This window comes from Carassius auratus, chromosome 29 (genome assembly GCF_003368295.1).
Source record: "Carassius auratus strain Wakin chromosome 29, ASM336829v1, whole genome shotgun sequence".
Classification (NCBI taxonomy): Eukaryota; Metazoa; Chordata; class Actinopteri; order Cypriniformes; family Cyprinidae; genus Carassius; species Carassius auratus.
In genome coordinates, this window is record NC_039271.1 from 15224710 (window position 1) to 15248698 (window position 23989).

At 37.1% G+C, this 23989-nt stretch overlaps 1 protein-coding gene across 1 annotated transcript; it reads right to left on the reverse strand.

The window, feature by feature from the left end:
* Positions 1-21527: 21527 nt before the first annotated feature.
* rps16 (ribosomal protein S16) lies at positions 21528-23465 on the reverse strand. The gene is made up of 6 exons (XM_026209826.1): positions 23383-23465; positions 23242-23293; positions 22508-22609; positions 22011-22107; positions 21814-21861; positions 21528-21720 (listed from the first exon to the last, which is right to left on the reverse strand). The coding sequence occupies exons 2-6, from the start codon at positions 23287-23289 to the stop codon at positions 21575-21577; spliced, it is 441 nt and encodes a 146-aa protein (XP_026065611.1). The 5' UTR covers positions 23290-23293; positions 23383-23465; the 3' UTR covers positions 21528-21574.
* Positions 23466-23989: the final 524 nt, after the last annotated feature.

Below are 23989 nucleotides of genomic sequence, written 5' to 3' on the forward strand. Positions count from 1 at the left end.
ATGAAGAATCATGGAGAACCATAAGGAATCATGGCTGTGATGTCACTCATTTGAATTTAATATAAGCTATAATGTAATATCCATATATGCTCGACAAACTCAGTCAAACAGGTTCAAGTCATAGAGTGTTACTTTTAGAAGGGCTCGCGTGTTTTAGTCATTAGATCATTCCTACAGCTTATCAGTAAAGCCAAAGCAAAGTTTTCTATTACACAACAAACTCCCATCCTCATTGTTTCCAATAAACTGTCAAGCAAAAGACCAATCCAGCCAATTTTAACCACAACATGAGGGGAACTGGCCTCTGCTGTTGAGCAGGTGGAGAACTGTGATATCCATCTGTTTACCCACTCCCTCCAATCTTCTCCATCCTCACCATTCTAATCCATGAGTCGAGATTCAAGGGAATATTCTGGTTTCAAGTTCAAGTTCAACTCAATAAGCAGCATTTGTGATATAATGTTCATTACCACCGCAAGTCATTTCAATTATTATTATTATTATTATATATGAAAAAAAAACTCAAGGTCACAATGGAAACATTATGCCACAAATGCTGAATTTGTACTAAGCCTGGAATATTTCTTTAAGACATTAGAGGTGTGTCTATCCCTTGAAGTTTCATCTTATTTTGAATGCTAGTTTCTTCATAACCATGAAAGCTCTGACATTTGTAAACCATTGCTCATGTTTACTGTCATGTGACACATGTGATATCTCCTGAAACACTGCATTTACGTAAATGGCCTATTAATCAGCAGTATCTGGGAGTAGGCCTGATTGTAACTAACAGTACAAACACTGTCCGCGCACTGGATTTGATTGTTTACTGGTGTGTTGACTCCCAAAATGAGTCAAACTAAGCCATTTCAGTAAAACACTATAATGCAAACATCTCCTACGGTACTCATTCTTTTTCATCAATGAATTTCCATGACTTAAAAGTACATTTTCATGCCCAAACAATTAATCTTTCATGCTGAAAATGACACTGCTGTGGTTTTGTCAGATGTGTGATTATGTGATTTCATTGCTTGATAGGAACAAATGTTTAAAAAAGTGTGATGAAAATGAGAATCCTGAAAATGTGAAACCAGAAAAAGGGCATTGATCAGCGACACATCATAATAATGTGTCAGGTGAAATATTGTAAAAAACATATTTTTCCATATATTTTTTTTCACCCTTTTTCCAGTTCAGTGCAATGTAACACACAGATAAAAAGTAGCACTTTATTTTACAGTCCTGTTCCCCATGTACATACTATGTACTTATTATAGATATTACAATAACTATGTAATAACTAGGTACTAACCCTGAACCTACCCCTAAACCTAACCCTACCCCATGTATTTACCTTGTATTACCAGATATTTCTTAGATAAATACACTGTAAGTAAACTATAAGTACATGTAAGTACACGTACTGTAAAATAAAGTCTAACCAAAATATTTTAGGATAGATGACAACAGATCAAAATGCTAAATCTATGAAAATCTAAATAACATGAAATATTTTCAATAATTTCTTTAATTTGGTTAATTTTATAAACTCTGGAAATCAAAATATTACAATTTGCAGAGATTTCCAGGTTTCTCATCTCCACACAAGGTGTATAACAAGAGGTGTAAAAACGTATATTTCTATAAAACGTACATATACTTTGTAATTATATTCGTCTTTTACATACTCTGCTATTTAAAATCTGAGGTTGTTAAAATAGACAGTAAAAAAAAAAACAGTAATACTGTGAAATATTATAACAATTCAAAACAGCTGTTGCAGCAGCCATAATCCTTCAGTGTCAATACTAATATGCTGAATTGGTGCTCAAGTGACATTTCTTATTTTTATCAATATTGAAAACTCTTATGTCAACCAATATTTTTTTTTTGTGGAAACCATGATACAGAAAGTTCAAAAGTACAGCATTTGTTTAGAAAAAGGGATCTTTTGTAACATTACAAATGTCATCACTGTCACTTTTGAACAATTTAATGCATCCTTGATTAACAAAAGTGTAAAAAAAAACACTGACTCCAAACTTTTGCACAGTAGTGCACATACAGTATATTTATGTATTGCCTTAGTTCTAGTAATAGAGTAATGAATATAGGTTTGGCTGAATGGAAATCTCTCTCTATAATTCTTACTCTGTATTCCCATTGTTGTGATGATCTTTCTTGTAACACAGTTTTAAAAACCTGGCCACATTGGAAAGACAGACTCATCACTCTTTGTTTAGCAGGCAGCTGTGTTCTCCACTCACCTCTCTGTCACTTAGATAAGACTCTGTAACGGTTTCTGTTGAGGGTAAACATTGTTCAATGGTGTATTTGGAGAGTTATGGAGTTTCCTCAAAACCTTCCCCTACTGATTGACTGTAAAACCTAATACAATGTACTTCAGTGTAGCAGAGGTTTGTTAGGTTGTGGGATCCACATGGCCATGTATCTAGGCTTTTACGAATGGTGCTGGCTAAAGCAAATATCAGAATTATTATTTATAATATATTTTTTATACTATAACTTCTAGTAACCCTATTACACTTCAACATATAACTTACCACACACCGTTTGTGCAAAACACTCAAATGCAACATCAAATTATGCGTTTTGTGCTATAAGGCAATTGGACAGATGCTAAAAAAAGCGAAAACATCAGCTTCCCCTGAAGAGAGGACTGTAGGGACCAGATTATCAAAGAAACCAGGGCTCTTTTTCAACCTTGGCTGATTTAAGCTGGTCCTTTGCCGGTTTATGCTGGTTTAAGATGGTCCTTTGCTGGTTTAAGCTGGTCCTTTGCTGGTTTATGCTGGTCCTTTGCTGGTTTATGCTGGTCCTTTGCTGGTTTAAGCTGCTCCTTTGCTGGTTTAAGCTGCTCCTTTGCTGGTTTATGCTGATCCTTAGCTGATTTAAGATGCTCCTTTGCCGGTTTATGCTGGTTTAAGATGGTCCTTTGCTGGTTTAAGCTGGTCCTTTGCTGGTTTATGCTGGTCCTTTGCTGGTTTATGCTGGTCCTTTGCTGGTTTAAGCTGCTCCTTTGCTGGTTTAAGCTGCTCCTTTGCTGGTTTAAGCTGCTCCTTTGCTGGTTTATGCTGATCCTTAGCTGATTTAAGATGCTCCTTTGCCGGTTTATGCTGGTTTAAGATGGTCCTTTGCTGGTTTAAGCTGGTCCTTTGCTGGTTTATGCTGGTCCTTTGCTGGTTTATGCTGGTCCTTTGCTGGTTTAAGCTGCTCCTTTGCTGGTTTAAGCTGCTCCTTTGCTGGTTTATGCTGATCCTTAGCTGATTTAAGATGCTCCTTTGCCGGTTTATGCTGGTTTAAGATGGTCCTTTGCTGGTTTATGCTGGTCCTTTTCTGGTTTATGCTGGTCCTTTGCCGGTTTATGCTGGTCCTTTTCTGGTTTATGCTGGTCCTTTGCCGGTTTATGCTGGTCCTTTTCTGGTTTATGCTGGTCCTTTGCTGGTTTAAGCTGGTCCTTTGCTGGTTTAAGCTGGTCCTTTGCTGGTTTAAGCTGGTCATGTGCTGGTTTAAGCTGGTCATGTGCTGGCAACGAACCAGCATAACAGGCAAAATGACCAGCATAAACCAGCAAAGGACCATCTTAAACCAGCATCCCAGCATCAAATTTTTTTCATGCTACATGTGACATAATCACACTCCCAGCTGGTCTGAAGCGTTTCACTATCACTATCACTCTGATGGAAATAACCTGACCTTCGATCTTATCAGAGATGTAAGAGTAATGGCATTATATACAAAGATGCCAACGACTCATTTTAACCTTCCAATCAAATATCAATGAGGTGCCTATGATGCCATTTATGAAAGCAACTACATGTATCATTTGATTAAAAAGGTTTCTTAACTATTCCATTTCCAATCAACTCAAACATTTGTGGCTCTTCTAAAAGAAGAAGCTGCCACATAATGTGCAAAGTTCACTTCTGATGTAATACTGAATTGTGGTTGCATACAGTTCAAACAGTTCCTCCAGCTAAAGCGGTTTCATATACTGTTAAAATGTCTTAGGCAAGTCTGTTAGTCATGCACAGTCAGTGTATAGACATGGAAAGCCACATAAATCAGCTGACAATTGTATTCATATATACTTATAGTCTTTGTACAGTTACTGAAAGTTCTGCTTCTCATCCTAAACTGGAAATGTCACATGCTACGACATCACAGCTGTGAGTTCAGCTGTCCGTTTGTTTGTGTGCATTTTTGGCTCAAGTTCCGTCACTTCGATTCAGCCTGGGTTGTGTTCTCATATTTTACTGTTAGACTGGGATATGTTTCTGAGTTAAATATATCCCACTGTTGCCATGTTCTGAGAATGCTGCCACTTAATGAACTGCGAGATTAGCTAAATAATAGCTAAATTTTGTGTCTGTTGTCTTTAGTGTAGTAATGTAAGACACTTTAAAACCATGCAGCTCACTATTGGTCAACAGGCAAAATCACATGATGAATTTAAGCTTGTGTGAGGAAATCTTTTACCCATCTTTCATCATTGCATGGAATTCTATTAAAATGACTGGAATTTGTGTGTGAAAATACCTTTAGGGTTTGGAAAAGAATTGTGTTAAGACCTATTCACACCAACATGAATGTTGAAAATTTGATTAGATTTTAGCATGCAACTTGATAAAATGATGGTAAGCACATACTGCAGAGGTTTACATCAGCGTTTTGCTTGAAGATGAAGTGTTGCTGAAGATCGCCAGCCAGACGTGCCATGTATGCTATTCAGCTAATCTGTATGGAGCCATCAGTGCTAACTGCTATCTCACTGGCTAGGCCTTTTCCAAAATGACCTCAGAGGCCAAGGGAACGCTAGAGCATGAGTGAATGAGTGTTCAAGCATTGATCCCTACTCAGACAACAGCTGAGTCTTAACCTAAACCAGAAATAGGGTCCCTTTCTTCACTTAACATCATTTAAAGCTACAGTACAATTAATGACAGTCTCTAAAGACTAAATAAACACTGCCACCCAAATAGTCTTTACTTGGCTTGTATCGTTCCATGTGTACTTTGAATGAAGATGCGAGATAGTCATCCTTCTGAAGAAGCATCTAAACTGTTAAGCCGCACAGCCTTTCAAACTAAGAATACTCCATTTGATGTGTAAATGTACACAGGCATCGACATATGTGAATTACGAAAACTTATCCATACAAATTTGTTTGTCTGTCGCGAGGATTTCTAACATCTTTATACAATATATTCATGTAGGCATCTGTTGCCACTGTAACATGCACGTTTCAGTCTCTTCCATTTATGTAGGTTTTTTTCAACTACCTTGTGAATCCACGCCCCTGGGCCACTGTTGCAATCTTGTGGACAAACTAATTACTGCAAAAATAAATTCATGTGCATGAGCGACTTCCCCAAAAGTATACTTAATTTTTTTACGCAGAGGTGAGAGTCTGCATACAGTGCACATGTCAAAAATGTCACCAGAATAGTACGCACGCTGCCCGATTTTTGTAACCATGCTTTGTACGTCTTAGGTCGCACATGCGCAATGAATTTTTTTCTCAATTTGTTGTTCCACAAGGTGTCAACACTGACCCACATTGTTGTTTCAAAGTAGAAAAAAATTAATCAGATGAAACAACAACAACAAAATACCGCAGACTGCAACAACAACAGAAGCCCGCATTCACAATCACTTGTGTGAGGAGGTTATGAGGTAGCCACAACTTTCGTATAAAGAGTACAAAGACAATTTTATCAGCCATTTTAGAGTATCCTTTTATGGTGGCACACCTGTGCAATAATCATGCTGTCTAATCAGCATCTTGATATGCCACACCTATGAGGTGGATGGATTATCTCGGCAAAGGAGAAGTGCTCACTAACACAGATTTAGACAGATTTGTGACCAAAATTTGATAGGCCTTTTGTGTACATGGAAAAAGTCTCAAAAGATTTTTCAGTTCAGCTCATGAAAAATGGGGGCTAAAACAAAAGTGTTGCATTTATCATTTTGTTCAGTTTATAAATGTAGTTATAACAGTAAATATATTATCGTCTATAATGGTGCAATACAGTTTAGCTATCTGACACTTTAAAAAAGCTCTGTACATTCAGGTGAATTCTGATTGGCTGTCAATATTTTCATCATTTGTCAACTGAAAAAAAATACATAACATTCTGAATGTGATTCCAACAATATCATTCCGTAATGTGCCTTAATCATTCTTGGTGTGAACATCCCTTTAGCATTATCAGTAACAGTAACAAACATCAGTAGGAAGAGGGCTATAGAGTTACCTTCAGGCATCTAGCTAGCAAGCTAAAAATGTTTTGTCAGTTTAACTAACATTTAAGGGATAGTTTACCTAAAAATTAAAATTCTGTCATCATTCACCCACCCTCATGCTGTTCCCGAAGCCACTGTATATGGAATATGAGCCATTTTCCAAATATCTTCTTAGAAGTTCCACAGAACACAAATACATGAGGTTTCAACAACATGAAGGTGAGTAAATGATGACAGAATGTTCATTTTTGAATTACATAATGTATGCTGACACATTTCTGAACACAGGGTGATTGAAATTATTTCCATTCATACTTGTATAAAGTACACTTCATACCGAACTCAGCATGCACTTTTTCTCAAGGTGGCAGACATTGAGGTGACAGCCTACTGCAGACATGGATAGAATAACCTCGTTTCATTGAGATGTGAGCTAATTATAGTGTATATCCAGAGGAGAACGGACAGCAGTAGCAGGCTCGCACTGCAAGGCCAAATGAGTCTCTTTTTCAGCTACAGAATTATGTTTCTTGCTAAGCACTTATGCCCACTCATTACCATGGTTACCGTTGCTTGCACAAACTCCTCAAGAGTGCAGTGAGCAGAATGTGAACCAGCTACATCCATCATCCTTTCCATTAGCAATCACTGGTGTATTCACGCGAACGGGTGCAGGCAAAGACAACAGCAATTTGTGAAGTCTAATGAGCTTCTGCTTAAGAGTGCCTCAGACATAAACAATAGCAGTTTTGCACATTAGTGTATACCTGTGTTATCGGCTTGGGATGATAAGTGGCACCAGCAGAGTGTGTTTTGAGTCTTTCTTGCTGAAGAGCTCTTGAGCTCCTCTGATTGCTGCTACTTATCTCAAGGGAAGAGAGATGGCCATTTGGATGGATGTTTGGTAAAAACTCTTTCCAGTTTCAATCAGTGTTGTCTCAAGGGGTCAGTCTGTATTTCAGTACAACTTTTTCGGAAAGCTCATATGTTGCTCATCAGAAAATATACAATGCAACAATGAAAGTGTCATCTGTCGTCAGGTCTCTCCGAGGAGCGAAGAGTCAGAGGTCAGGAAACTGATGCATTCTCCTTCCTACACCCAGGTGTCATTCTCTGAAACAAATCACTGGTGCCAACAGTTAAACAGCTCACAGTTACCTGCTATAGAACCAGGTAACCTTTTAGCATATTACAAAAATAAAACAAATAATACTAGTTTTTAATTATTACTTCACAAGCAGAACTCAAAGCAGAGTATTTGAACGTACATAGAGCTTTGAGTGGTTCAAAAATTAATGCACTAACCTGCAAACTTAAGGTTTGGAATATGCATCAGACGGTCATTGAGCAGACAGTGGGTAGTCTGTAGGCGTGCTGTCTGAGCCTGAGATTCTCTGTGGTTAGGTTAGTAGGTTAGTTATTTTACCCACTACTGAATGATTAGATTACAGTAACATGTTTCCAGTTTTAAACAGGAAACGTTTGCATGACTTGGTAACAGCGCTAGCCTCCTACTCTAACTGCAGGTATAAATAGAATAGAGCCTTCCCTTATTTTACGCCAGAGCTCCTGTCGTTCTTATTCTCGAGCTGACATTCACCCACACTTGGACCAAGCTTACCAATGAACTGTTCATTCATTGGATAATGTGGTAAAGTAAAGAGGAACAGTAAGACAATTGAATGTACTGTGCTAGTCCAATGTGCATGCTGAAGGCATGCTAAATGGATGAGATGGAACGTCAACAACAAACTACTGACGTGCATCATAAAGAGACAGCCATGTTGAAATGAGCTTATGTGAGATGGTTAAGAAATACTCACAACTAATTAAAAGGTGTATGAAGACATTTTTATCCGTCATACCTTCTGGAAAGAAATAACACAGACATTGGACAGAGATGAAGCTTAGTGTTCAAATGGAGTGCACTTTGAAAGGCTATGCATTTGGCAGTAAAGCCGAGCTTCGGCATAGCTGAAGTATTCTCTGGGCTTCAGAATTAGGGATTTTTCGAAACCCCTAGGAAGTACAAAAATTTGACACATGACACATTCCGCACCATGTGCTCTGAAAATACAGTTAATGTTATCAGAAAACTGGTGGACGCTAAAGAAGATGAAAAAAAATCAGTGAAGACACCATATCATATTTACTTCTTTCACTTGGGCCAATAACAGGTCTGAATATTTCCAAGACAAACCCACTAAACCCACTCTGACTCAGTGATTTTAGTTGGCGAGATCAAACTGAGAGGCACAGTTAGGGTGCATAAGGACATTTTTAGGACAGAGTTTAAAAATAGAGTCACTTGCATAAACTGGGTCAAGGTTGGCTGTGGTTGAAATTGCACAGAGAGTCTCATAAGTTGAATCACAACTCGAAAATTAAATATAAATAATTTGAATTCCCTTTTATTATTTACAAGTATATACTTAAGTTATATAGGCTATATTTAAAAGCTGTATTTGTGAAATAGCTAAATTCTCATTGCACAGAATTTTTGACTTCAGCATGGACAGACATATAACTTGTTGTTAGATCACAGAGCAAGGTCATTCAGGCCAATGACAGCGGGCAGAGAGTTCACGGCTTGTGTATCTGCTGCAGACTGACGCCTCTCAGTTCTGCAGTGGAATCTATCAGTGGCCTGTGACAAGTTCTGATCTGCTCCTGACTGCACTATTGTGTGTATGTGTGTGTGAAATGCCACTTGCAGAACCAGTCATTGTGCTACTCCTCGAACTCCCTCGGGCACTTCCACTGTCAGCACGTCGTAAATCAGAAGTGCTAACAAATGCACACCTACAGATGCATATGCCAAACAAAATATACAAACACATACATCACCTTATACCACACCACATAAATCGAAGAATAAAAAGCAAACATATAATTATACACTTCATATACTCCAACAGCAAAACAGAAATAGCATACACATACATACCACAGATAACTGTAGTACTCACATAGTGCACAAGAAATTTAAACACCAGCTTCACCTTGAAGAGGTTTAACAAACGTATTACAAACAATACCATTTTTTCACAAGAAGAGAGTTAATTCACTTTATGTATAAATATGTTAACGTGTTAATTTTTTTAAGTTTTGATTTAGTAATTTTATGAATTAGATGTACATTTTCACATTTGTTCAACTGAATGCATCTTTGTTGAATAAAGATTTCTGTCATGACTAAACTGACATATTATGACATTTAGATTTAGTATTTCTTTTTTTTTTGTATTATGCAATAAAGATTTAGTATTTTACATGAATGCCAATGTAATAAAGAAATAAAAATAAATACAAAATATATTAGATGTATTTTACATATCAAATAGCAGTTGGGACAGCAATTTTGTGCCATAAGCTTTCCTAAGATGGGGATGGGTTTGTTTGGGATGACTCAATAAGGCTCCTCTCTTTGGACGTTATGTTCTGATCCCAAATAAACAAAACAGTCAAATCATACAACAACAAGTCATTCATAAAGCACCATAAGTAATAATATTATTCTCACAAAATTAGCACGTTTACCACAAACTAATACTAGTTTTTATAACTCAAACTAATATCTTTTCCATGTTACAACCAGAAGAAAATGAAAACTGTACATGTGAGAAACCCCCATAATGGTGATTTTTTTTTAAAATCACTAATAAACACAAACAAAACATGACATGAGAAGCTAGCCCAAAGAGCAGCCCAAGATAAACATTCGGATATATTTTGAGAGGTGCTATGACATCATAAAGACAACCTCCAGCGGCGGGTAGCGCCTAAAAATAGCAGAAACGTCAGCGCCCTGGTACATATATGTCCATGAGCGAAGTCCTGCATTCCAGAGATAACAGCAGATGGCTTGCAGATTCTGAACTCTTCACTGGAAACAATAACAGTCTTCGCACACACTTCAGACAAGAGCATCGTAAGGCCCAAGGTGCAGTTGCTCCCAGACACAGAAACACACACATAATACGTCCTCCAGACTGAAGGGGGACATTCTCACATTCAGCTCAAACGTCCTGGTGGGAAAAGTGTGTGAGAAATCTTGAAAGCACTAGCTTAGTTAGCAACTATAGTCTGAATTCTCATTGTGTTCATCCTTATTACACTCTCAAAATAAAAAATGCTTCAAAAGCTTCTTCAAGCCATACCATAGAAGAACCAATTTTGGTTCCACAAAGAACCATTCAGTCAAATGTTCTTTCAAGAACCACCTCTTACTTCGCCACAAAGACCATTTTGTGAAACAGGAAAGTTCTTTAGATGCTTATTTATGGAACCATTTAGACAAAAAGGTTCTTATTTGGAAGCCTGAAGCACCTTTATTTTTAAGAATGTATGCACAGACCCTTTTATGGTGGCTAAAAGTGTTGGCCACAGTTGAAGACTCCATTTTCTTCTGTTGACATATAAACTTGAAAGAGGAAGTCGAGGGGGACATTGAAGGACTTTTCTTTTTTTATAGAGCCAATAGCTGTTGTCAAAGCCTTGAACTATGATGTACTACTAATGCTACATAGTTGGAGGCAAGAACTAGGCCATGAGTCCTGAAGGTCCTTAAAACCTGGAAATTGGAGTTAGCATTTGTTTTTTTGTTTGTTTTTTGGCTCCATTGTTCCGGAATAAACAATCTTGGGACTTTGTACTAAAAGCCACCAAACTTAATTTTGAGGGTCTTTAATGTAACCACAAAACCGTTGAACATGGCTAACTTGGTTTGTGTGCTGTGCTTGCACTGAAATACAACACATCTAGTATAGTATAGTATATTATAGTATAGTATAGTAAAATGGGTTGTGAATGCTGTTTTTATGGTGGCTTTAAGTTTAGCCAGCAATCAATGTTAGCATAGCACAACCACTCAAACTTGCTCGCTAAGGCTAACAATCCTATAGTCCAGATTTATGCCAAATTATCCTGACATTATCAAGCAATCCACAGTCAAAGTTACAAAACACATAACATGCGGAAAATCAGTTTGTGGTTTTTATTAATTCATTATTTGTTTCTTAAAACAATTACTTTTGCATTTACATTTTGAGTCTTATTTTCTCATAATTCACTTTTCAGAGCTGTGATATATCTGTTCTAAAGACATGTGCTCTTCTTGACTGTGCTCTTCTGTTCTTTTGCAATGAGGGGGAAGTCATTTCACTTCCCTAATATAAAAGTGCACCTGCTGACCCTGTCCAGTGGTGCTGTGATCTGCTTGAGCTGCAGTGGCTTATGGTTTTATTAATGACATGCTCTTCCCGAGCTCAATCCAAAACTGCAAATGAGCCAGAACCACTGTGTGAGTCACTCTGAGAAACATGAATTATTCACCACAAAACTTAGAGGCATAGTTCGCAAAACTTTTGCATCCTTTTGAAAGACGGTGTAAATGATTCATTCACAAATCAAGCCTCAGTTTAACTCACTGGTTAACGGCACACTTAAAGTGAAGATTATCGGAGAATTATGACTTACATTTCAGTCTGTGCATTTCACAAAGATATCAAATGGCTTCAGAAGACTTGGAGTATATAGAACAGGAGTCAAATGGGCCAATTTTACAATACATGGTTACAATCTGGATCAGCATTATTACAAAAAAAAAAAAAACATTTCTCAAATAGATATATCGGTTATGTCTTTCTCCCACTTCAGCTAATGGAGCTCTACGGTTCTTTTGTGACCATGACCATCTGCGTATATGTGTGTGTTAACACACCTCCTCTCCCGTAAGTCATCATATTATGAGTTTCTCTGATGTGCATGATGAGATTCCCAAAGCTAACTGGGCCTCTCAAATCTACAAAAGAGGGAGAGAGCGAGAAAGAGGAACTGAAAAAAGACAGTCGACATCATCCATCCTAGCCTTTTAAGGAGAGCTCCTGCGGAGTCTATGAGGAGATGGCCCAGTTTCACACAAGCTCACTATAATTACTGATAAAGGGGTATGCTGTGTAAAACAAGCAGAACAAAAAAGTGCATTTTAAATGGATAGAATACAGTCAAAATGTATTTACACAACACGCTAAATTCTACATGTTTCTGTCCAGTTGGATGATTTTAGAGGAATAGTTCATATAAAAATCAATCATGTGTCATCATTTATTAAAAAATTTCTTCCATGTAATAAAATAAGTTATAAAGGTTTGAATTGTACGGACATGACATGCAGGAAAAAAATAGTAGGCTAAATCGTGTGCACGATTTACTAATTCGTTCCCTCAATGTACTAAAACGTGCACGCGATTACTATTGCATTCCCTCGATTTACTATTTTGTTCACTTGATTTATAAAAAATGCGCATGATTTACTAATTTGTTCCCTCGATTTGCTAAATCGTGCGCACAATTTGACAAATTGACGAAACGCAATAGTAAATCGAGGGAACCCAATAGTAATAGTGTGCAAGTTTTAGTACATTGAGGGAATTAATTAGTAAATCGTGTGCACAATTTATTGTAGAATTAACATCATTAAAGTAAATAATTTTATTTGCACTTTTCCCTTTTTCAATTCATTTGTTATTTATGTATTCAGTTAAATTAAATTGATTGTGCCATAATTTACAACTGTAAAAACATAAAAAAAAATTTAACTGTAAATGTTTGTAAAATGTAAATGTCTATGGGGAGTATTTCTTTTCTATTCTATTATGCATTCAGTCCTTGCACACAAAAACTTGGCATAGCATGGTGTTTCCTCATAAGCTGTAACAGTAGGTTGGTTTTTGTGAATTTGAAGAGGGTCATATGAATCATAACGTTTCCACAGGCCACTGTACTGCTGCCATTAGATAAACAGCACAGAAATGACTAAACTGAGAAACCAGGTTAGGTAATATTAGGGACAATTTTCTCATCATACTTTCAGACAGTAAGCAAGCTTGTTAATAAATCACATGACTGTATATACCCCACTGGAATACTTGATTCTGGTTCTGTCAAAAATAATGCCCTTTTTACATAGTAAGGATGCTTTCACAATTGGTACGACCCCAAACGAGTGCTAGTGTGAAATCACCCTAAATGGGATGTTAAGTACTTGAATACATATATATATATATATATATATATAGGTTTTAGTGAAAACTTTTCTTCATGCCACTGCACATCTTCCACATGATTCTTGGTCAAGCAAGATGAACTCAATAACCTAGTGTAGGGGACAGCTGCTTCTGCAGGCAGCGACTTGTCGAGTGCAAACATAAAATAACTAAATTAACAAAGGATGAGCTAAATCTGGCTCATTCTGAGAAGCCCGTCTGAGACTCGACACAAGCACAGCGCAATATAAACTGCTGTTCCATGCTGGACAAGGATTATTTCGTGTTAACTCTGATGCCTATTTGAAAAATCCTAAATCAAAGGCACTTTTAGATTGTTTGTTTTATATTTAGCTCTTACAAATCTACAGTGCATTCTATTAGATTACAAGCATCTTTTTAATTACAAATTATTTAAAAAGTGACAAACAAGAGCTGTTCATTCACTCACTTGTGTAAAAAGCAAACCTGTTAGTATAGTGCTCGTACCTAAGTGTTAGGGATTTAAACAAACCACTTAAAAATAAGTTGTAACGTTGGCATGAAATTCACCCTTCCTATTAATGTTATATGTTGTTGATTTTTATTGTGAAGGATTCGTCTATTGCTGCGTTTCATTAAGTAGAAAAAAAACCCTCACTCGATCTTAGGGTGAAAACGACAAACTTCTCTCTGGTGACATATGCAGAACTCCAAGTGGATCGAATCAACAAAAGATGGATAAAACCGACTGCATCAACAAATTACGCAAGTGTAACACGGATGTATGTGAAATTACAAAAAGATCTGTTGTTATTTCTGTTATCTCACAACTTTCAACTTCAGGATGGACAACCTTCACTGGCAGACCAGGCAGCCACCTAGCAACCAGCCAGAAAACACTTAGAGCACCCTAGCAACTGCAAAATAACAGATTAAAAACAGATACAACACTGTAGCAACTAAACTGCAATACCCTGGCAACCAAGCACAACACATTTGCTGAAAATGTCAAAAAGGAGGAACTATAGATGATTATCAATAATTTCGGAAAGTCTTTGACATTCTTGTTTAATTAAAAAAATCTCTCTGTCTATTAAAAGTTCATGCTTTTGAACTTTGTACAGGGTCAGATGGAGTGACAGTCACTGGGAAATGCATCAAGGCAGGTACTGTTGCTATACCCATTACTTCTGTTGGCAGGCAAGCAGCGATCCACAATTATTCACACCGTCTCTCCATCTTCTCTCTGGGATGTCGCTTTTCTGCTAAATAAGCCATACCCAAACAGTGCTTCCCTATTGCCATGCCAACAGCAGCACTGTATCCCTCACTAAAGTGAGCCCCCACCTCCACACTTGGCAGACCTTCGAACGCAGAGAGAAACTTCAATTACTTTTCCTCCCGCTGCAGTACCTATTACGGTCAAACGAGACCACATGGCAGGCCTAGGAAAGCGCTAGGGCGAGCGTAAATCTGCACCCATCGTCTAGTGCAGTGACAGCGAGGGGTCACCGGGTCGGCTCTTCAGGTGATGTGTTTCCAGAGCACTGTGCACACAGAGGAAAATACCATATATGGCTGGTTCTGTATTTATGACATTCTCCTGCCTTTTACTGGGTGACCGTTTAACTGCGGAGCTTGAAACGGACGGACTGCGCAAGCTCACTTCTGTAGGTGGCGAGCTAATGCCATCACCGTTTATGCTTCTGCAGATATCTCCTTTTCTCCATGTATGAACTGGGTCAGATATACAGTATGATGATGGGGCAGAACACAGGGGCTTGACGTAGCCTCAGGAATACCACGACTTACGCAGTTCTGTGAGAAGTGTCTGGAGATCGTTTCGGAGAGGCTGATAGGGACGGCAGACTAACAGCACCAGGCCATGTGGGTTTTGTTATGCTGGAAATACTGAAATAGTTCATTATATACAGCTAATTATTCTCAAAATAGTATGTCAAATAGTACTGAGGATGCTACAGTTCGGTAGTATAGTGCAGTGTTACATCATTCTCATGGAATTCGCAACTATGTTGCGTTTTGGCAAATTGGTGCTTAATTCATAAGAATGAGGTTTATGAGTGGAGCCTCCAAAAATCATACGATTAGCATACAGTAGAACAAAATCACCACTTCATAAAATATTTACATTTTCTCCAAACCGATCTCATTAGAAAACAATTCTACAATATCAAACAGTAAATTTATTAATAAAATAAGTTATAAAGGTTTGAATTATACGGACATGACATGCAGGAAATAGTAGGCTAAATCGTGTGCACGATTTACTAATTCGTTCCCTCAATGTACTAAAACGTGCACGCGATTACTATTGCATTCCCTCGATTTACTATTATGTTCACTTGATTTATTAATAATGCGCTAAGATTTACTAATTTGTTCCCTCGATTTGCTAAATCGTGTGCACAATTTAACAAATTGGGGAGTGGAGTGGAGCCTCCAAAAATCATACGATTAGCATACAGTAGAACAAAATCACCACTTCATAAAATATTTACATTTTCTCCAAACCGATCTCATTAGAAAACAATTGTACAATATCAAACAGTCGCCAAATCTAGCATCATTATAAGAAATTGCCTTAATTTGTTGCCATTAACTATCCATACTTTCTTGGGTAAGAACACTGTAAAGTCAGGGTTATTCAAATCTTGCCCTGGAGGGCCAGTGCACTGCAGAGTTTAGCTCCAAGAGTTTAGGGTTTGATCAGGGTTGGAGCTAAACTCTGCAGTGCACTGGCCCTCCAGGGCAAGATTTGAATAACCATGCTGTACGTCTCTTGTTGCCAGGTACTAGCATAACTATGTACCCTGCAGAAAATTGTATTTATTATTCTTTATACCGTATTTTTCGGACTATAAGTCGCACCTGAGTATAAGTCGCATCAGTCCAAAAATACGTCATGACGAGGAAAAAAACATATATAAGTCGCACTGGACTATAAGTTGCATTTATTTAGAACCAAGAACCAAGAGAAAACATTACCGTTTACAGCCGTGAGAGGGCGCTCTATGTCTTCAGTGTAGACTACAGGAGCACAGAGCAGCATAGAGCGCCCTCTCGTGGCTGGAGATGGTAATGTTTTCTCTTGGTTCATGTCAAATTAATTTTGATAAATAAGTCGCACCTGACTATAAGTCGCAGGACCAGCAAAACTATGAAAAAAAGTGCGACTTGTAGTCTGGAAAATACGGTATATAAGATATATATTTTGCTTTGGCATCCTGATCCAGTAATGGGTAAAGGTTGTTGTTATCGCTTCTGTCACACTGGAAAATGTACGTTAAGCGCAATGCATTGTGGGATACAGTATTCCACACAGTATGCGATGTACTGCATATTTTGTCAGATGTATTAAGTCAGCCGGTCTGGCCATTATCACATGATCACCCACAAATCTTGTCTCTTTAAGCAAGTGATGCAAATAAAGCTCAGAGCTGACTAAACCAGGCACACGTCTTTCAAGTACTCTATCTTTAATGTAAATGGTTTGAAATCAATACTTAAGTCTAGTGCTTTGCTTAATCTCTTAATAAACACACAAGGGCTGCATTAGTGAACACAAGTGTGTGTATTCCTACAACAAGATGGCGGTTACAATGATTGCCTACAAAACTGTGATACAGCTGCCTTGATAAGAGCCAGAGAGATGTTAAATACAGATAAAAACACAGTGAGAAAGCAGAGCGGGGGTGGTAGGAGAGGGAGTGCGGAGGAGGAGGACAATTCTCTGAACAGATATTGACGAAAAGCAGATGCAAAGACACAGAGAAAGCTGCAAGGATATATTTCACACTAACCTTAGTAGACCAGTTTAAGCACACTCAAACAACTGTACGGTTGTGCGTCTTTGTGTGTTATGTTGGTTAAAACTTGAGAGTTATTACTAGGAAGAAAATTTATATATATATATATATATATATATATATATATATATATATATATATATATATATATATATGCTATGGTATGGTAATAGGAAGATGACACTGCAAAATAGAACTCAACAAGTCCTAGAAATTAAATAGTGTAAATAGCAGAATAATAGCATAATAATAATAAAAATGTGTGTGTGTATAACATATATATTTTTTTATTCATTTATTTATTTCTTACAAGGATGCATTAAATTGATCAAAAGTGAAAGTAAAGCCATTTGTAATCAAAAAAATATTTCAAATAATGCTGTTCATTCACTTTTTTATTTATCAAAAAATCCTGAATTTTTTTTATTCAATTAAATCAATGTTTCAACACTGAAATAGAAATAAGAAGAAGAAACTTTGTTATCATAGGAATAAATTACATTTTAAAATTTTAAATAGTTACATTTGAAAAGTTCTTTGACATTGCTTTGGTGAGCTTAAGAGACTTTCAAAAAATAAATAAATAAAATTCTGGCCCCAAACCTATTGAACAGTAGTGTACAATGGTAATTTTATATAGATGTTTCTAATGCATTGGCATGTCAATAAAACCACTTTGATAGTAAATGCACAGGGAATTTGTCTTAAATTAATTGCAATGAATTACTAAATAAATGTAAACTTGAGATCATTACTAATACTAATGCAACGTCCTGTGGAGTAATGAGCATAATCAATCAGTCACATGTGATGTTGGCAAGTTTGTAAGTATGTGGCTTGCAGACTTTGGCCTTCTTATCATAATGGATAATATTAACTATAATTTTACATATGAATGGTGCATGCAGGTACAAAACTTGTCAAAATGTTGCTAGGGTAAACAAAGTGCATGATGCACTATTAATTAAAATTGACAGTGGAAAGCACTAAATATAAAAACAATAACTAAAGTGGATAACACTGAGGTGGGAGCTAATCAAAAAGACACATGATAATTGATGCAATAAACTGCGACTGCACACACTCCACACAAAGAAAATTATTAAGAATAACTTTTGCAATAATGCATACATGTATATGATTACATTTTAAAAGTAACCTTCCCTACCCTGACTATCAGCGCCACAGTAAGCAACAAAACCATGTCTTCTTTTGTGCCAATCTCCTGTATTAATGCTAATATTTCTGAAAGACAACTGCCATCCATCATTATAACTCTCCATCAATGTTCCTGATTGAAAGCATTTGTAACAGCTTGGTAAAAAAGTTCTTCTCATGATGCCCACTTCAGTCTAAAGGCCTGCTTAGTTTTTTTGGAGTGGTTTGACCAACATCTTTTTCTTTTTTAGGAAAACCAGCATACTAGCATCCAAAACCCACCATATGGGGGTCTCTCTGTCTGTTTAACTAAGAGATACCAGCATGGAATCTATCCCCAAGTTTGGCTCAGTCCATTTTTGTCCATGCACTTCCTCTGTTCCATGCGAACAGCTGCAGAGTTCTCATGTCTTTGTCCAGGAAGCTCAGCAGTAGTGGGGAATCGTTTGCACTCTGTGGTTAATTCTGACCTCAGGTCAGGACTCACTCCGGCTGAAATTCATCAGCAACATGAGGAGGAGACATTGCATGCAGCTAACAACACAAAGCAGTTATTGCATCCATATTAAGTTATCCACCATGTCTGTGCAATATTTCAATATGTATGTTTCTATCCACCTATTTAAATGCAATTTTTTGAGATATCACATAAAACTATGGACGGAAATGCTGAGATGTGCATAAATTATAAAAAAAAAAAAAAAAATTAATTAAGTCAGATATTTATTAATTTTTTCAAAGCTGTACATAAACTATGATCAAAACACAATTACAAAATAAATTCATCTTGCGCATCAAAAAAGTCTTACCTTAGATCATGTCATGCATCATATAAAATGTTAATTTATTCATTTTGAAATGATTTGAAATTATTGTAATCACCTCACACATGACAGCGTTTTTTGCATTTCGTCTGGTGCAAGTCAAGTGATAATGTAGGTTAACTTCTGGTTGGTTGCAAAACTGGTTGCAGCAAATTTCATTTTTATTATTGATACTTTGGATCAGTTTGCAGAAATTGGTGATTTTGTTCTTTTGAACAGATGGGATGGAAACTTTATTTGCAAATGTTTTTATGTAATATTCTAATTTTGTGCATAAGTTAAATTCATAACCTGACAATGACTCTTAGGTTATTACCGTCTTCTCAGGTAAGGTCGCCGTGATTTTGCCAAGTAAGACATGTTCCTTGATCAACGTCTTTTGGATCAACATAACTGTCCAATATTATAGACTTAACCCAATCTCTAGCTCTAAACCTAACCCTACCCATAATTTATTCCTAAAATCAGTGTGAAATGATGGCTGATTAACAAGAGTGTAGAAGCACCTAACCCTGAATGTAAGCCTAAAACAGACTTTTCCTGAAAAGTTATCCCTCAATTCTGATTGGTTGATTGGAATGTTGTTCCAGAACATGTTGTACTAGGTGAAATCACGTTCACCTCTCAGGTAAACATGCTAATGAGTTCCTTTCGGTGATCATACAGTTTGAGTTTCTATGAAAGGACAATATTTCACATACTTCGTCTATTCCAAATATTTTATATGTGCCATGACAAACTACAATTGTTTCTAATGTGCGAACTGTAATTATGATTAATCTTTTTTTCCCTTGAAAACGTTTGTAGGCAGATTTCACAAACAAGCAGGTGCACAAGCAGTTAGAGTGAAAATTGTTCATTTTCATTCTGATCTCAAGGCCTGCCCTAAAGCATGAATTGATCAGTTAACATGTTTTAAGACCGCATCATAGGATCAAACTCATGCTTTTTTTTTTTTAATCAGTTTAATATCTTCCTAACAACACATTTTATCCACATGACTCAGTCTGTAATGGAATGCAACCAGCATCCTTGGGCAAATTAGCAGGATGCAAATATTAGATGAGAGCTGGGAGACAGTGTCTTCGCCATCTGCGTCCACTTGGTGATCCAACTGCCAGTAATGGGTCAATACCAGCCAAGTGAAGATCAGACTGAGCAGTGCACAGCAAGCCAACTCTTATTTCATTAGCTGTTACTGTCTTACCCAGAATCTTTGTGGCTGCTAAAGCCACACAACATATCAACTGCTGAATCACACTGAGGATGTATTGTAGGGATTAAAACCACCAAAACCACGAAAACATGCATGCTTCTTTAATCTGGATGTATTACGGTTATGTTTCCTCCCTTGTGATCACATAAATGCTTTGCCTGTTTTTCAGGAAATTTAAGATATCAGTCATCATCAGTTCTTACTAGGTTATTTTGGCTGACCTGAACCATACATTTCAATGATATTTGTTGGGATATAACAGTGTCAAAAGCTTCAACATTGATAGGTCTATTCAGTTTTGGTTCCCTGATGTGGATGTAAAATACACATTGCTTTAACTGGCATTATAGGTAATTCGATCAATCTCACTGGATTACACACTGAAACTGAACGTTATAAACTGATATGCATAACATTTGCAAAACTAAACAGAACAGAAATTTTGGTTTCATTAGTTTTATTCCCAGAATGCTATACTCTGTATGGAGCATTTCAAATGTACTGCAATAGTTTCTGATTTTTCTGAATTAAACATATCCACGTTATTGTACTCAAACTCAAGTCGGTTCCAAATCAATTGCTCTCAACGCTAAATTGCTCAAAAGGTAATGTTCTGCCCTCTTGTGTTACACACACACAAAAAAAACATTTGTATGTAATGTCCAGCACCAATAGATGGCGCTGCTTTAGGAAACACCATAAGAATATTTTAAAGTTAGTCCATTAGGTGCTCTAACAAATGTTGAATTCAGAACAACTTGTTATATTTACTATTCTCTATCTGTTGTTCATCCTTTTATGGCAGTAATATTGCTAGTACGTGGTTCAATATTATTCACGTTTATTAATCAAGTTATTAGCAGTTATTTTGCATTATATAGTTCACATCCCAGTCCTTTCACAGCATATACGCATCTCTCTTAAGTTTTTACTATCATAATCAATGAAAACAAATCAGCAAACCTGTAACAATTGTAACTTAGTTTACAATTACTGAGACAGAGAAACACCAGTCATTTTATTTCCTGCGGGTTTCTCCAAAATGTACTCCGATTTTCTATCATTTCAAACAAGTGTTAGTTAGATAACTAGACTGAGTGAGGATGGTATGTCCACAACGCGACCTGTTTGAAATTAAACCAATAAGGCACTGAACCGAGAAAGTCAAGACTCCTTAAGAACATAACTGGAGACCACAGAATGTTTTTTTCCCCTCAGTTTTATTATATGAAAATGTGCAGAGAGATTTTAACGGTAGGACTTCTGGTAGCGGGCGCGAGCTCCAGGTCCACCGAACTTCTTAGACTCGCAGCGGCGGGGATCAGCGACCAGCAGGGTCCTATCGTACTGAATCAAGATATCTTTGATCTCTTTCTTGGAGGCCTCATCCACATCTATAAAAAGGGAAAAATTGAGAAATAGGAATTTTTATTTAAAATTTTTACACGAATGTCACTTCCATTATGACCACAATGATCCACACTTACATTTCTGATAATAGGCAACCAGTGCTTTTGAGATGGCCTGACGGATGGCTGCATGAAGAATAAAACATGTTAATATCAGAACCGAAGTATTTATACTAGTAGTTTTGGGGAGGAATCCAACCATGCGTTGTTTACCTACGCACAACGACTTTTACGATAGGAAACAACCAAAAGCAAAAAGTTTACACGTCACTAACCGTAAATCTGTGCGACGTGTCCACCACCCTTCACGCGAACTCTGATGTCAACGCCAGCGAAGCGCTCCTTGCCCAACAGCAGAAGAGGTTCCAGCAGCTAAATTAAACAAAACCATGTTCAGTTAGTACACATGCGTATAAACAAGACCTAAAGGTCTCAATTCAATTACTATTTCTTTAATAAATAAGTTCTGAAATTCTGAGGATGTTATGCTTTTCAGAGAAAATAAGCTTAAACTCTGTTGTTTCTAACAAAAAGCTACAGTGTTTGTGCCAAACTGGAGACCGACAGCACCCATCCTCATTCATTTTCACTATACTGAAAGAGGCATTGTGAACATTCTTTAAAAGCCCACCTTTGCCTTCCACAGGAGAATAACCATGTCAACAATGAATCTGAATCAGTCTACATTCACGTGAATGACATTTACAAATGATAGTTTACTCAACTAGAGATCTGAATGAATGAACATGCATGATTTCTGTGATAACTGCACCTTGTACTGCAGGGTGGCAGGCTCGATCATCTCAAGAGGTCTTCCGTTGACTTTAATAAGTCCATTTCCCCTCTTGCAGTGGGCGACAGCAGTGGCTGTTTTCTGTTTGACAGTGATGAGACACAGATCAGCCAATTCAGAAGTCAGAAACAACTTAAAAATTCATGCTATTACACAATTTAAACTACACGACACTATTAAGAGATTACTTGACAGGTCACTAACAAAATAAAAAGCTCCCTTCAACCTTGGTAAAGTTACTGGAAACACGTCGCATTGTGCAGTTAGATTAGTATTGTTATCTAAAGCAGTCAGCGCAGTTCAGAGTTAACAGTTAGCAAGACAGACAAAGAGACCACAGGCTCGTATTTATTCATAAATATCATCTAACTTACTAAGCAACAGAAAACATGGAGATCAGATGCAAAAGCAACCGTTTTGTATTCATTAAAGCTATACGTGCAAGAGCTGAAGTGCCCCACGTGTCAGCTAACAGCCTTTCCCAACACAACCCTCACCATTCTGTCTCTCTAACAGGAATGTAGGTTTATCTTATATTTTAAACGGCTATACATTTACTTGTTTACGACATCGAGCTGTTTTGTTTCTTCCATTTACTATACACAACTCTGGCATCGCAGGCATTTACAGCCGCGTAACAGTTACATCTGTTAGCATATCCGGCTAACGCCGCTCCCTTGAACACGAGAAACATTTTGCCTTCAAAAACTCACTTTACGTCCAAACACCTGGACAGACTGTAGGGGACCTTTTGCTGGCATGATTCTGGAATGAAAACAGAATAATAAACTATGAATTAAAGCTTATATGGCCTTTTAAAGAGTATATTGATGAGAACCGCTTGAGGGACGAACCGTTCAGTGCTCGAGCGTTGGTCAGAGAGGCCGCAGAAGGGTTTCCCGAGCGTGAAAAGCAGGGGCGCCTGTCGTAAACACACCCTCGAGTGTTTACGACAGTTGAAGCTGGTAAAGATTATATATATATATGAAGAGTTCAGATGCAAAAACCTCTAAATGCCATCTGAAATTTGCATCTAAAATTAGGAATTTTTTCAGGCTCCTATATTTATGTTCAGTTATTTCACTTTAATAGCCTGGAAAAGGACCTGCACATTGCCATTGAAGTAAAATGACTCAACCTAAGCATAGGAGCTTGATAAAAATCCTAATTTTAGATGAAAATTTCAGATGGCATTTAGAGGTTTTTGCATCTGAACTCTTCATATATATATATATATATATATATATATATATATATATATATATATATATATATATATATATATATATAGTATATAAATCAATTAGTGTTTATTGTTTATATTGCCAACACAACTATAATCCTCCCCGTTTTCATAGTTTCATAAACAAGTAGCCTGCTTATTCACAGAATTTTCAATGGATGGGTTGAAATAGATGTCAAAAAGAGATCTAATAATTCGCATTGCTATACTTATTATTT

Excerpts from the sequence above, each read along its gene's own strand:
- rps16 (XM_026209826.1), bottom strand. The coding sequence starts at position 23,289 with ATGCCAGCAAAAGGTCCCCTACAGTCTGTCCAGGTGTTTGGACGTAAA. Across the intron at positions 22,610-23,241 it reads TCCAGGTGTTTGGACGTAAA|AAAACAGCCACTGCTGTCGC; the intron begins GTGAGTTTTTGA and ends ACTGTCAAACAG. Across the intron at positions 21,721-21,813 it reads GGTTGCCTATTATCAGAAAT|ATGTGGATGAGGCCTCCAAG; the intron begins GTAAGTGTGGAT and ends CCCTTTTTATAG.